Consider the following 15,000-nt stretch of genomic DNA (forward strand, 5'->3'; position numbering starts at 1 on the left):
GAAAAACTGAAACATAGTTAGCGTCTCATTGTGACAAAGTACAAAAATATACACACATGAAAACTTTACAAAGTTCTAGACTTGATTGCTAAAAATAAGGGAGTTAAGGGAGGGGTGGTTGGTTGAGGCTGGGGGAAGGGTTGGGGAGGGGGGGGGAGAAGAGAGTGGACGGGGTGAGGGAGAGGGGGGGGGAAGAAACCAGTTCGTCGTTCTTGCAAGCCTGGCTGTTGAGGTCTGTACAGGTGCTTAAAGTTAAAGCAAAGATCCTTAAATGCACAATCTTTTATCTCTCTATATAAATATACACATGTTATATATATATACACAAGCACAAAATAAATCAGCTTTGTTAACCATTTACATTCACGGGTTTGGCGGCGATATATCAAAAACACAACAGATCCCCAAATCCAGAAATCCTGGAGCACCGTCCTCCAGGCGGTCCCGCAACCTGGGAGAATCGCTGAGTGTTCTTTGTGTGTGGGGAGGGGGACGGGGGAACGGGGCAGGGCTGGACTGGACTGGACTGGACGGGGCTGCTAAAAGTCTCTCTACAGGAGGTGCCGACCCTCGAAACACTGCACAGCCCAGGGTGGAACGCTGGCTGGGAAGAGAGGCGTCAACTCTCTCTCTCTCTCTCCCCCCCACCGCCCCCCGAGCGCTCACGCTCTGATAGGGGGTGTGTGTGTGTGTGTGTGTGTGTGCCGGAGAGGAGAGGCTTTACCGAGGTGGTGGGGGGGGGTGGGAGAAAAGAAAACGCAGACGTGCACCCATCCCACTCTCCCCGAAGGGTAACTGCTCGAAACAAAAATAAAAAGTTAAACCTCGGTGGGGTGGAGGAGGGCGAGAGACATCGGACAACTTCCTCCGCCCGAGGGGGATGGTTACTCTGCTTGGACCCCCGCCTCGCCCTCGCCCCACCCCCGCTCCCTCGATCAGACACATGCTGTGTGGTGTGGGGGGGGTGGGGAGGGTCAGAAATTCGGCAGCTGCAAGACACTCTGCTTGCAGTCGATCTTGGTGCTATCGGATTTGAGGAAGGTGAGGGCCAGTGGGGCCAGGAACACTTGACACTCCTCCTCGTTAACGAAGGCTAGTTCGGACTGCACATAGGAGACAGGTAACGCTGGCCGGTAACTAGAGGGCAGGAGAGAGAGAGAGAGAGAGAACGAGAGAGAGAGAGAGAGAGGAGAGGAGAAAAAGAGGCGGGCAAAAAAACAAGGTTAGCGAGAGACAACTGTAACACAGCAAGGACACTTCTACATAAACCGGACAGCAAAAATACACAGCAGCCTGCAGGAGGGGGTGAGGGGAACCCGAACCCCACACACACACACAGACAGACATACATTCACTCACACACCCACACGCACACATACACACACACCCCCACACCCACCCACACACACACCCCCACACCCACCCACATACACACACCCCCACACCCACCCACACACACACCCCCACACCCACCCACACACACACACACCCACACACACCCAGTCACACACACACACCCCCACACCCACCCACACACACACATACACCCACACACACCCAGTCACACACACACACACTCACTCACACACCCACCCACACGCGCGCGCACACACACCCACTCAGTCTCACACACACTCTCACACCCACCCACACGCACACATACACACACACCCCCACTCACCCACCCACATACACACACATATACACACACACCCACACAGTCACACACACACCTTCACACACACTCACTCACATACACACACCCACCCACACGCACACATACACACACACCCCCACACCCACCCACACTCACCCACCCGCATACACACACACACCCACACATATACACACACACACACCCACTCAGTCACACATACATACACACACACTCACACACACACACCCACACTCACATACACACACCCACACACACACACACACACACAAACCTACACACACACACACACACACACACCCACTCAGTCACACACACACACACACACACACTCACTCACATACACACACACTCACCTATACACACACACCCACTCACGTACACACACACAACCACATATACACACCCACACACATACACACACACGTACACACATCCACACACACACCCACACTCAGTCACACACACCCCCACACACATACACACACACTCACCTACATACACACACCCACTCACGTACACACACCCACACACATGCACACACACACACCTGCACACACACACTCACCTACACACACACCCACTCACGTACACACACCCACACCTACACACCCATGCATACACACACACTCACCTACACACACACACACACACCTACACAATCACCTACACATACACACCCCAACACACTCACCTACACACACACTCACCTACACACACACACCCCACCCACACACCTACACACACTCACCTACACACACACACCTACACACCCACACAGTCACACACACACCTTCACACACACTCACTCACATACACACACCCACCCACACATACACACACAGCCCCACACCCACCCACACTCACCCACCCGCATACACACACACACCCACACACATATACACACACACCCACTCAGTCACACATACATACACACACTCTCACATACACACACCCACTCACATACACACACCCACACACACACATACACACACAAACCTACACACACACACACACACCCACTCAGTCACACACACACCCTCACACACACACACTCACTCACATACACACACACTCACCTATACACACACACCCACTCACGTACACACACCCACACTCACACACAACCACATATACACACCCACACACATACACACACTCACCTACACACACACACGTACACACATCCACACACACACCCACACTCAGTCACACACACCCCCACACACATACACACACACTCACCTACATACACACACCCACTCACGTACACACACCCACACACATGCACACACACACTCACCTACACACACACCCACTCTCTCACACACCCACTCACGTACACACACCCACACCTACACACCCATGCATACACACACACTCACCTACACACACACACACCTACACAATCACCTACACATACACACCCCAACACACTCACCTACACACACACTCACCTACACACACCCCCCACACACACACCCCACCCACACACCTACACACACTCACCTACACACACACACACACCCACACACACACACCCACATACCCACACACACCCCCCACCCCCATACACATACACAAATACACACACACACCCCCACACACATTCACAAATACAAACACACACCCACAAACACACAAAAAAGCACACAAACACACCCCCACAAACACACACACACCCACAGACACACACCCACAAACACACACCCCCAAACGCACGCGCACACACCCACAAACACACACACACAAACACACACCCACAAACACACACACCCACAAACACACACCCACAAACGCACACTCCCACAAACACACACACCCCCACAAACACACACAACCCCACACACACCCCCACAAACACACACACACCCCCACAAACACACACACACCCCCACAAACACACACACCCCCACAAACGCACATACACACCCACAAACGCACATACACACCCACAAACGCGCACACACCCCCACACTCACCCACCCGCATACACACACACACCCACACACACCCACTCAGTCACACAGACATACACACACTCTCACATACACACACCCACACTCACATACACACACCCACACACACACATACACACACAAACCTACACACACACACACACCCACTCAGTCACACACACACCCTCACACACACACACTCACTCACATACACACACACTCACCTATACACACACACCCACTCACGTACACACACCCACACTCACACACAACCACATATACACACCCACACACATACACACACTCACCTACACACACACACGTACACACATCCACACACACACCCACACTCAGTCACACACATCCCCACACACATACACACACACTCACCTACATACACACACCCACTCACGTACACACACCCACACACATGCACACACACACTCACCTACACACACACCCACTCTCTCACACACCCACTCACGTACACACACCCACACCTACACACCCATGCATACACACACACTCACCTACACACACACACACCTACACAATCACCTACACATACACACCCCAACACACTCACCTACACACACACTCACCTACACACACCCCCCACACACACACCCCACCCACACACCTACACACACACACACACCCACACACACACACTCACATACCCACACACACCCCCCACCCCCATACACATACACAAATACACACACACACCCCCACACACATTCACAAATACAAACACACACCCACAAACACACAAAAAAGCACACAAACACACCCCCACAAACACACACACACCCACAGACACACACCCACAAACACACACCCCCAAACGCACGCGCACACACCCACAAACACACACCCACAAACACACACACCCACAAACACACACCCACAAACGCACACTCCCACAAACACACACACACACCCACAAACACACACCCCCACAAACACACACAACCCCACACACACCCCCACAAACACACACACACCCCCACAAACACACACACCCCCACAAACGCACATACACACCCACAAACGCACATACACACCCACAAACGCGCACACACCCCCACACACACCCCAACAAGCGCACACATACACACCCCCACACACACACACCCACCCACAAACACACACACCCCCACCCCCCCGACACACACACACCGCCCGACACACACTCACCCCAATGCCCCCTCCCACGCCATCCAGACTCACCGCAGGGCTCCTGCTGATACCCTCGCGTCCCGGGAAAGCAGGCAGGCTGGTGGGTGCCGATGCTGGAAGGGGGTGGGTATGCACCCCAGTAACATCGGGCAATACCCCACCTCACACACGCCACAAACACGGCAATCGCGCCAAACCAACCCACTGGAGCCTGTCGGGGAGGGCCACAGGCTCTCCTGCCTCCCTCCCCCACCCCCACCATGCCAGGACCTTGCTGGGTCATCCTGGCTTCCCCGCTACCACAAACCCGGTTCACCCGCGGGAGGGAGGGAAGGGAGGGGGAGGAGAAACAGGGAAGGAGAGACAAGCCAGTCGGAGCTCTTCGTCGCAAGCTCATCAGGGCGCTACCCGTCGAGAACAGTGAGCGCGCTCCACCCAGGGCGCGTTGGAGGGGAATTGGGCGTTTGGACAGCACTTACTGAACAATCCCGAGTGCGCCCCCCCCCCCCCCCCCCCGCCCAACAATTTACGCCGATAGCCAATTTAAGGTTATGAGTCGGGCTGGCAGTGTAGCTCACCTACACGTGCTACAAGCTACACATGTTCATACGCAGGGGCCTGGCCTTCCGTAAACTAAAGCAACATGGCCAGGCTTTGGGCATGTCCATATTGCTGCTGCTCCCCCTTTGCCATTGGAGGGGGGGGGGTCTCTGCCCTGATGAGTGCGAGGGGAGAAGATTCGATGGTTTGCCTCCTTCCTGTCGGACGTTCTATACCAGCAAGCGACTGTGTGTAAACGGAGGATACTTACCCAGGACAGGAATACTGGTGAGGGGTGGCCTCTAGCCAGTCTGTATCAGCCTGCAGGCCAGGCTGGGGTTCAACATCCTGACCAGGGGTGGGCACACTAACCCGGGAGAGGAGCCCAGCCTATAGCAGGGAGGCTTCCACCCACCGTACACACTCTACCCCCTCCCCCTCTTCTTCCACACCCCAACCCCCCAAACACACTCCAGCTTCACCACTTCTCCCTCCACCTCGGGACAGGCTCTCCCTCCACCCACCCTCTCCCCTTCCCCTCTTTCTCCCTCAGCCTCTCCTCTCCCCTCTTCCCACCGGCCTCTCTTCTCCTCTCCCTCCCTCGGGCACTCGTCTTCCTCGCTCCCTCGGGATACCCTCGGCTCTCACTCCGTCCCTCAGGCTCTCACATGCTCTTCCTCCCTCCCTCGGGCACCCCTCTTCTCTCCCTCCCTCGGACTCTCCTCTCTCTCCCCCTCGGGCTCTCCTCTCTCCCTCCCTCGGGCTCTCCTCTCTCTCTCTCTCCCTCGGACTCTCCTCTCTCCCTACCTCGGGCTCTCCTCTCTCTCTCTCTCCCTCGGGCTCTCCTCTCTCTCTCCCTCGGGCTCTCCTCTCTCTCTCCCTCGGGCTCTCCTCTCTCTCTCCCTCGGGCTCTCCTCTCTCCCCCCCTCGGGCTCTCCTCTCTCTCCCCCTCGGGCTCTCCTCTCTCCCTCCCTCGGGCTTTCCTCTCTCCCTCGGGCCCTCCTCTCTCTCTCCCTCGGACTCTCCTCTCTCCCTACCTCGGGCTCTCCTCTCTCTCTCTCTCCCTCGGGCTCTCCTCTCTCTCTCCCTCGGGCTCTCCTCTCTCTCTCCCTCGGGCTCTCCTCTCTCTCTCCCTCGGGCTCTCCTCTCTCTCTCCCTCGGGCTCTCCTCTCTCCCCCCCTCGGGCTCTCCTCTCTCTCTCCCTCGGGCTCTCCTCTCTCCCCCCCTCGGGCTCTCCTCTCTCTCCCCCTCGGGCTCTCCTCTCTCTCCCCCTCGGGCTCTCCTCTCTCCCTCCCTCGGGCTTTCCTCTCTCCCTCGGGCCCTCCTCTCTCTCTCCCTCGGGCTCTCTCTGTCTCTCTCCCTCGGACTCTCCTCTCTCCCTCGGGATCTACTCTCTCTCTCCCTCGGACTCTCCTCTCTCTCTCCCTCGGACTCTCCGCTCTCTCTCCCTCGGGCTCTTCTCTCTCTCCCTCCCTCGGGCTCTCCTCTCTCTCTCTCCCTCGGGCTCTCCTCTCTCTCTCTCCCTCGGGCTCTCCTCTCTCTCTCTCCCTCGGACTCTCCGCTCTCTCTCCCTCGGGCTCTCCTCTCTCTCCCTCCCTCGGGCTCTCCTCTCTCTCTCTCCCTCGGGCTCTCCTCTCTATCTCCCTCGGGCTATCCCTATCTCCCTCGGGCTCTCTCTCTCCCTCCCTCGGACTCTCCTCTCTCTCTCTCCCTCGGACTCTCCTCTCTCTCTCTCCCTCGGACTCTCCTCTCTCTCCCTCGGACTCTCCTCTCTCTCTCTCCCTCGGACTCTCCTTCCTCTCTCCCTTGGACTCTCCTCTCTCTCTCCCTCGGGCTCTCCTCTCTCTCTCCCTCGGGCTCTCCTCTCTCTCCCTCGGACTCTACTCTCTCTCCCTCCCTTGGACTCTCCTCTCTCTCCCTCGGACTCTCCTCTCTCTCCCTCGGACTCTCCTCTTTCTCCCTCGGACTCTCCTCTCTCTCTCCCTCGGGCTCTCCTCTCTCTCTCTCCCTCCCTCGGGCTCTCCTCTCTCACTCCCTCGGGCTCTCCTCTCTCACTCCCCCTCGGGCTCTCCTCTCTCTCTCTCCCTCGGACTCTCCTCTCTCTCTCCCTCCCTCGGGCTCTCCTCTCCCTCCCTCGGGCTCTCCTCTCCCTTCCTCGGGCTCTCCTCTCTATCTCCCTCGGGCTCTCTCTCTCTCTCCCTCGGGCTCTCCTCTCTCCCTCCCTCGGGCTCTCCTCTCTCCCTCCCTCGGGCTCTCCTCTCTCCCTCCCTCGGGCTCTCCTCTCTCTCTCCCTCGGACTCTCCTCTCTCTCGGACTCTCCTCTCTCTCCCTCGGACTCTCCTCTCTCTCTCTCCCTCGGACTCTCCTCTCTCTCTCTCCCTCGGACTCTCCTCTCTCTCTCCCTCGAACTCTCCTCTCTCTCTCCCTCGGGCTCTCCTCTCTCTCTCTCCCTCGGGCTCTCCTCTCTCTCTCCCTCGGACTCTCCTCTCTCTCTCCCTCGGGCTCTCCTCTCTCTCTCCCTTGGGCTCTCCTCTCTCTCTCTCCCTCGGGCTCTCCTCTCTCTCTCTCCCTCGGGCTCACCTCTCTCTCTATCTCCCTCGGGCTCTCCCCTATCTCTCCCTCGGGCTCCCCTCTCTCTCTCCCTAGGGCTCTCCTCACTCTCTCCCTCGGGCTCTCCTCTCTCTCCCTCCCTCGGGCTCTCCTCTCTCTCTCTCTCCCTCGGACTCTCCTCTCTCTCCCTCGGACTCTCTTCTCTCTCCCTCGGACTCTCCTCTCTCTCTCCCTCGGACTCTCCTCTCTCTCTCCCTCGGACTCTCCTCTCTCTCTCTCCCTCGGACTCTCCTCTCTCTCGCTCTCCCTCGGGCTCTCCCCTATCTCTCCCTCGGGCTCTCCTCTCTCTCCCTCGGGCTCTCCTCTCTCTCTCTCGGGCTCTCCTCTCTCTCTCTCCCTTGGACTCTACTCTCTCTCCCTCCCTCGGGCTCATCTCTATCTCTCTCGGACTCTCCTCTCTCTCCCTCGGACTCTCCTCTCTCTCCCTCGGACTCTCCTCTCTCTCCCTCGGACTCTCCTCTCTCTCCCTCGGACTCTCCTCTCTCTCTCTCGGACTCTCCTCTCTCTCCCTCGGACTCTCCTCTCTCTCTCTCGGACTCTCCTCTCTCTCTCTCCCTCCCTCGGGCTCTCCTCTCTCTCTCTCCCTCCCTCGGGCTCTCCTCTCTCTCTCTCCCTCCCTCGGGCTCTCCTCTCTCTCTCCCTCAGGCTCTCTTCTCTCTCTCTCCCTTGGGCTGTCCTCTCTCTATCCCTCGGGCTCTCTTCTCTCTCTCCCTCGGGCGCTCTCTCTCTCCCTCGGGCTCTCCTCCCTCCCTCGGGCCCTCCTCTCTCTCTCCCTCGGGCTCTCCTCTCTCTCTCCCTCGGGCTCTCTTCTCCTCCTCCCCCAGACTCTCCTCTCCCCCTCCCTGGGCTCTTCACCCCCCTACCCCTCCTCCTCCCCCAGACTCTCCTCTCCCCCTCCCTGGGCTCTTCACCCCCCTATCATTCCTCCTCCCCCAGACTCTCTTCTCCCCCTCCCTGGGCTCTTCACCCCCCTACCCCTCCTCCTCCCCCAGGCCCTCGTCGCTCCCTCCAGCACCCCCTCCTCCCCACCACCCCCCGCCTCAGAGAGACGTACGTTTTTAACATGGCTTTCAGAGCCTGCTTCCTCTCGCGCTCCACAAACTTGTCCATGAGGTGGGCTGACATGCGGGGGGCTGCCTTGTAGAGCCTGAAGAAGCGGTGATAGTTGCAGAGGGCCCAGGCTGCCCGCAGCGCCAGGGCGTGAGCCACACACGGCTCCGACTTCAGCTCCCGGCTGAGGAAGGCCAGCTCCGTGGTGATGTCTGCACAGGGAGAAGAGACAGAGAGAGAGAGAGAGTGAGACGTCCGGGGGACATGGGCAGGCGGAGTTCGAGCTGGGGAATCAGTTCGAGGCGGCGACCTTACCTCCTGAGTTCTGTGTGAAGATGTAGTAGAGGATTCGGTAGGCGGCGAATTCTCCCACGTTCCCCGGGAGGCTCTCTCCGTACAGTGACTTCAGCTGCGTCTGACACTGGTTAAACTCTTCATGGTCACCCTGGGCCAGAGAGAAAGCGGAGGGCGGTGAAGAGGTTAGTCACAGAGTTCAGACACCCGGCGTCGGGGAGAGACAGAGCTGCTCTATCACCGCCCGCCTCTACCTGTCACCTTTTAACCCCCCTCACAGGCTGCTCTCTGACTCCCCACCTGTCCCCGTCACCTTTAACCCCCTCACAGGCTGCTCTCTGACCCCCCGTCACCTTTAACCCCCTCACAGACTGCTCTCTGACCCCCCGTCACCTTTAACCCCCTCACAGACTGCTCTCTGACCCCCCACCTGTCCCCGTCACCTTTAACCCCCTCACAGACTGCTCTCTGACCCCCCGTCACCTTTAACCATTCACAGATTGCTCTCTGACCCCCCTGCCTCTCCCCGTCACCTTTAACCCCCTCACAGACTGCTCTCTGACCCCCTGCCTCTCCCCGTCACCTTTAACCCCCTCACAGACTGCTCTCTGACCCCCCGCCTCTCCCCGTCACCTTTAACCCCCTCACAGACTGCTCTCTGACCCCCTGCCTCTCCCCGTCACTTTAACCCCCTCACAGACTGCTCTCTGACCCCCCCGCCTCTCCCCGTCATCTTTAACCCCCTCACAGGCTGCTCTCTGGACCCGCCGCCTCTCCCCGTCACCTTTAACCCCCTCTCAGACTGCTCTGACCCCCCCGCCTCTCCCCGTCACCTTTAACCCCCTCACAGACTGCTCTCTGACACCCCCCGCCTCTCCCCGTCACCTTTAACCCCCTCACAGACTGCTCTCTGACCCCCCTCCTCTCCCTGTCACCTTTAACCCCCTCACAGACTGCTCTCTGACCCCCCGCCTCTCCCCGTCACCTTTAACCCCCTTGCAGACTGCTCTCTGACCCCCCCCCGCCTCTCCCTGTCACCTTTAACCCCTTCACAGACTGTTAATCTGACCCCCCAGTCACCTCTAACCCACACAGGCTGCTCTCTGACCCCTCTCCTCACTCCGTGCCTCATTGCTGGGGTGGGGGGGGCCGGGAAAGAGTTCTTACCTTCTCCAGCGCTATCCGTGCATGAGTCTCGTAGACTTCGACTGTGAACTCGGTCCGTACCCCTTGAACCTAGGGGGAAAGGATAAAGGTCACGGGACGAAGGTGCTGCTAAAGTTACAGCGATGTCGCTCTAGCTTCACGGGGGGGGTGGGGTGGATTACGAACGGGTCTTGCTGCAAGTTAGGACCTGGGAGGTGGGGAGCAGGGCTGTGGTCGGGCTGGAGTTTCCGGAGGGTGGGATGTGGGGCGAGCAGGCAGGACTGCGTCGGTGTTAACTGGACCTGGATGTAACAGGGGCACGGACGGAGGTTCCGGGGTTTAGCAGCCACACGCCGAGCGCTGGGATGGCGATCGACGCAATCGAACTGGCGGCAAATGGCACGGGGGGAGAGGACAAAGGTCAGGCCAGGGATAGGTCCAGCCACGCCGCCTTCTAACTGCCCGGAACTAGCAGCCTGGTCGGAGCGAGGGCAAACCGCTAAGGCGCCCGGAGCGTGGAACCCTCTTGACTGAGGGCCGCCGCTGTGGGTAAGGCGCTAACATCAGGTGCCAGAGGCCAATCGAAGTTCAGCGAGGCACTCGGGTGACTGGTCTTGTTGGTGAAGGGGTTGGTAAAGGAGGGTGTGGGTGAACTGTTTAAGGGTACAAGGCAGAAAGAGGATAAGCGTGTTCACTGCCGTGCGGGAGGGTCTGCCGGCTGATGAAATCCTTCTCGCCGTCGACGGACTTGCCACACCCAAACTCAGGGGGGCCATGAGCACAGTTCCGGTCTCCGTATTGGGGGTGCTGCAGCAAAGGTTCATGAGCCTATCAGCTCAACGGATACGGTCACAAAGGCTGGGGCTCTTTTCCCTAGGATAAAGGCGGCAGTGCTGAGGCCCGATAGGCGAGGGTTTAAATCTGTGAAGGGATCTGAAGGGTTAACACAGGGAAGGTGCCCTCGCTGGCGGCCGAGTGTGGAGCTACCGAGTTGAACATTAGACAGGAAGGAAGGGACAGAAGCAGTGGAGCACACAGCCCCTCCAGCCCGCTCCGCCATTCAATATCAACACGGCCGATCTTTTCCCTCAGCCCCACTTTCCCGCTCGCTCTCCACGCCCCTCGATTTCTCGAGAGACACACACACTCAACGACGGGGCATCCACAACCTTCTGGGGCAGAGAATTCCAAAGGTTCACAACCTGCTGAGTGATCCCCACCTCGGTCCGAAATGATCGGCCCTGAGGCTGCACCCCCGCCTCCCCCCCACCCCACACCCCCCTCACCGGGTTTTAACATTCCCTAACAGCGCCATGGGTGTACCTACACCACAGGGACAAAATCCTGGAACTCCCTCCCTAACAGCACTGTGGGTGTACCTACACCACACGGACAAAATCCTGGAACTCCCTCCCTAACAGCACTGTGGGTGTACCTACACCACAGGGACAAAATCCTGGAACTCCCTCCCTAACAGCACTGTGGGTGTACCTACACCACAGGGACAAAATCCTGGAACTCCCTCCCTAACAGCACTGTGGGTGTACCTACACCACAGGGACAAAATCCTGGAACTCCCTCCCTAACAGCACTGTGGGTGTACCTACACCACAGGGACAAAATCCTGGAACTCCCTCCCTAACAGCACTGTGGATGTACCTACACCACAGGGACAAAATCCTGGAACTCCCTCCCTAACAGCACTGTGGGTGTACCTACACCACAGGGACAAAATCCTGGAACTCCCTCCCTAACAGCACTGTGGGCGTACCTACACCAAGGGACAAAATCCTGGAACTCCCTCCCTAACAGCACTGTGGGTGTACCTACACCACATGGACAAAATCCTGGAACTCCCTCCCTAACAGCACTGTGGGTGTACCTACACCACAGGGACAAAATCCTGGAACTCCCTCCCTAACAGCACTGTGGGTGTACCTACACCACAGGGACAAAATCCTGGAACTCCCTCCCTAACAGCACTGTGGGTGTACCTACACCACATGGGACATAATCCTGGAACTCCCTCCCTAACAGCACTGTGGGTGTACCTACACCATATGGGACATAATCCTGGAACTCCCTCCCTACCAGCACTGTGGGTGTACCTACACCACAGGGACTGTCGCAGTCCAAGAAGGCAGCTCACCACCACCTTCTCTAGGGGCAAGTGGGGATGGCCCGGCCAGCGATGGCTACATCCCATGAACGAGAAAGCTCCCATTATGGCGATCATATTCTACCTAAGAATGTATACAACTGACCATTGTGGCGTTCCACTGGTCACAGCCCCTGGCAACTTGAAAAAGCCCTGTTCATGCCCACTCTTGGCTTCCTGTCCATGAATCAATCCTTTACCCACGCTCATATTTCACTCCCAACTCCATGAGCCCTTCCCTTGCATATTAACCTTATTCAAAGCCTTTTGTAAATCCAAGAGCGCCATCACCTGCCTTTACTGACCCCCCTCGTCACATCCTCAAAAAGAGAGATGGGAAAGTAAGGATGGTGTGAGGAGGGCATAAGGAGCCTGTAAAAGGGTATAGACAGGTTATGTGAGCGGGCAAAACGTGTGGCAGATGGCGTATTAGGTGGGGAAAGTTGCCCACTTTGGCAGGAAGACTAGAGAAGCAGGTCATTATTTAAATGGAGAGAGGTCGCAGTAACTCTGAGGTACAGAGGGATCTGGGTGTCCTGGTACATGAATTGCACAACGTTAGTCTGCAGGGGCAGGAAGTGATGAGGAAGGAAATAGTCTGTTGTCATTTATTGCGAGGGGAATGGAATATAAAAGTAGGGAACCTGGCTACAATTGTGCAGGGTACTGGAGAGACCACATCTGGGGTGCTATCTGCAGTGGTGGTCTCCTGATTTAAGAGAGGACACAACGGCATTAGAAGCAGTTCAGAGAAGGTTCACTTGGCTGATTCCTGGGATGAAGGGGGTTGTCTTATGAGGGAAGGTTGGACAGGTGGGCCCTGTATCCGTTGGGAGTTTAGAGGAATGAGAGGCGATCTTATTGAAATGGAGAAGATCCTGAGGGGACTTGACAGGGTGGATGCTGAGAGGATGTTTCCCCTCGTTGGGGGGAGACCGGAAGGAGGGGGCTACACCGTTTTAAACACAAGGGGCCATTCGGGATGGGGACGAGAATTTGTTTCCTCAGAGGGAATGGGATTCTGTGGAATTCTCTTTCTCAGAAAGCAGTGGAGGGTGCCTCGCTGAATCTATTTAAGGCCAAGCTAGACAGGTTTTTCATTGACAAGCGGACTCGAAGGTTACTTGTTGGGGGTGGGGGAGAAGCGGGAATGTGGGATTGAGGTTATTATCAGGTCAGCCATGAATGGCGAAGCAGCAGGCTCGAGGGGCCGAATGGCCTACTCCTGCTGCTAATTTGTATGTCAATGGCCCATTTCTGTGCTGCAAACCCTTGTTGATGTGATCCAAGGGGGAGGGGGTGTCACTGAGTGGGCATGATCGATAACCCCCAGTTCAGCGCCCCGGGGGGGGTCTCCCCTGGGTTTGCTGGGTAACTCATAGTCAGGGGGGAGGGGGTGTCACTGAGTGGGCACGATCGATAACCCCCAGTTCAGTGCCCCGGGGGGGTCTCGCCCGGGTTTGCCGGGTAACTCACAGTCAGGGGGGGGGTGGGGGTGTCACTGACTGAGCACGATCGATAGCCCCCAGTTCAGCGCCCCGGGGGTCTGGTCTCGCCCGGGTTTGCCGGGTAACTCTCAGTCAGGGGGGAGGGGGTGTCACTGAGTGGGTGGGCACGATCGATAACCCCCAGTTTAGCGCCCCGGGGGTCCCGCCCCGCCCGGGTTAGCCGGGTAACTCACAGTCAGGTCCTGCCGTATCGATTTCAGCTGCTCGCAGGCAAAGGCGTAATCTTGGTGGGAGGCCCAGTGCGTCTTCACCATGGCCAGAGACTTCCTGAGAACCTAGGGGCAAGAGAAAGCAGACGAGGTGAGTCAATGACAAAAAGAGAAGCCCCATCGCCGACACAGTGTCTCGAGAACCCAATCCCCCCACAGCGGAACAGGCAGGCAGACGGCCGAGATAAACGGGGGGGGGGAGGCGGGGAAACGGCATGAGTCAGGACGGAGGGGAAAGCTGGGGAACGGCGAGGAGAGGCGGTGAGCGGGGTCGTTCAGAGGTGGGGAAGCGCTGTTAGGATCAACTCTCTCTCTCTCGAGGCTGAAGCTGTCTTTTACAGAGCGGGAAGAGGGCGCATGTGGCACGATCCGGGTATTGGGACGCTAGTCCAAGGGGTTACCCAACAAGCTTGGGACTGTCAACAGAGACATCGCCCGGGCCTACGCGAGTGCTCGAGAAAGGGGTCTGCTCGTTTTAAACTGCGATCAGGAAAAAAGGAAACTGAACTTGCTGGAAATCACGTGGAGGAGAGGCGGGCGGCGGCGGGGGAGAGAGAGGGGAAGTTGGGAACCTGTTTCATTATTTTTTTTGGGAGGAAGGCTTGTTTCGGAGAATAGGCTGAGGAACGAAGGCTCCTCTTCCCCCTCTCTCTACCTCGCCTGAAAACGG

At 57.7% G+C, this 15,000-nt stretch overlaps 1 protein-coding gene across 1 annotated transcript in view; it reads right to left on the minus strand.

Annotated features, from left to right (window-relative positions):
• Positions 1-910: 910 nt before the first annotated feature.
• The window catches only part of leng8 (leukocyte receptor cluster (LRC) member 8), a 31,908-nt gene continuing 17,818 nt past the window's right edge, over positions 911-15,000 (minus strand). The window contains exons 11-15 of the mRNA XM_078536332.1: positions 14,295-14,396; positions 10,477-10,545; positions 9,331-9,460; positions 9,020-9,227; positions 911-1,137 (exon numbers count right to left, since the gene is read on the minus strand). Coding sequence (XP_078392458.1) covers positions 975-1,137; positions 9,020-9,227; positions 9,331-9,460; positions 10,477-10,545; positions 14,295-14,396 — 672 coding nt within the window. The 3' untranslated portion in view covers positions 911-974. The remainder of the gene's footprint in view (positions 1,138-9,019; positions 9,228-9,330; positions 9,461-10,476; positions 10,546-14,294; positions 14,397-15,000) is intronic.

Source organism: Cetorhinus maximus, unplaced genomic scaffold, assembly GCF_964194155.1.
Source record: "Cetorhinus maximus unplaced genomic scaffold, sCetMax3.hap1.1 HAP1_SCAFFOLD_1105, whole genome shotgun sequence".
Lineage (NCBI taxonomy): Eukaryota > Metazoa > Chordata > Chondrichthyes > Lamniformes > Cetorhinidae > Cetorhinus > Cetorhinus maximus.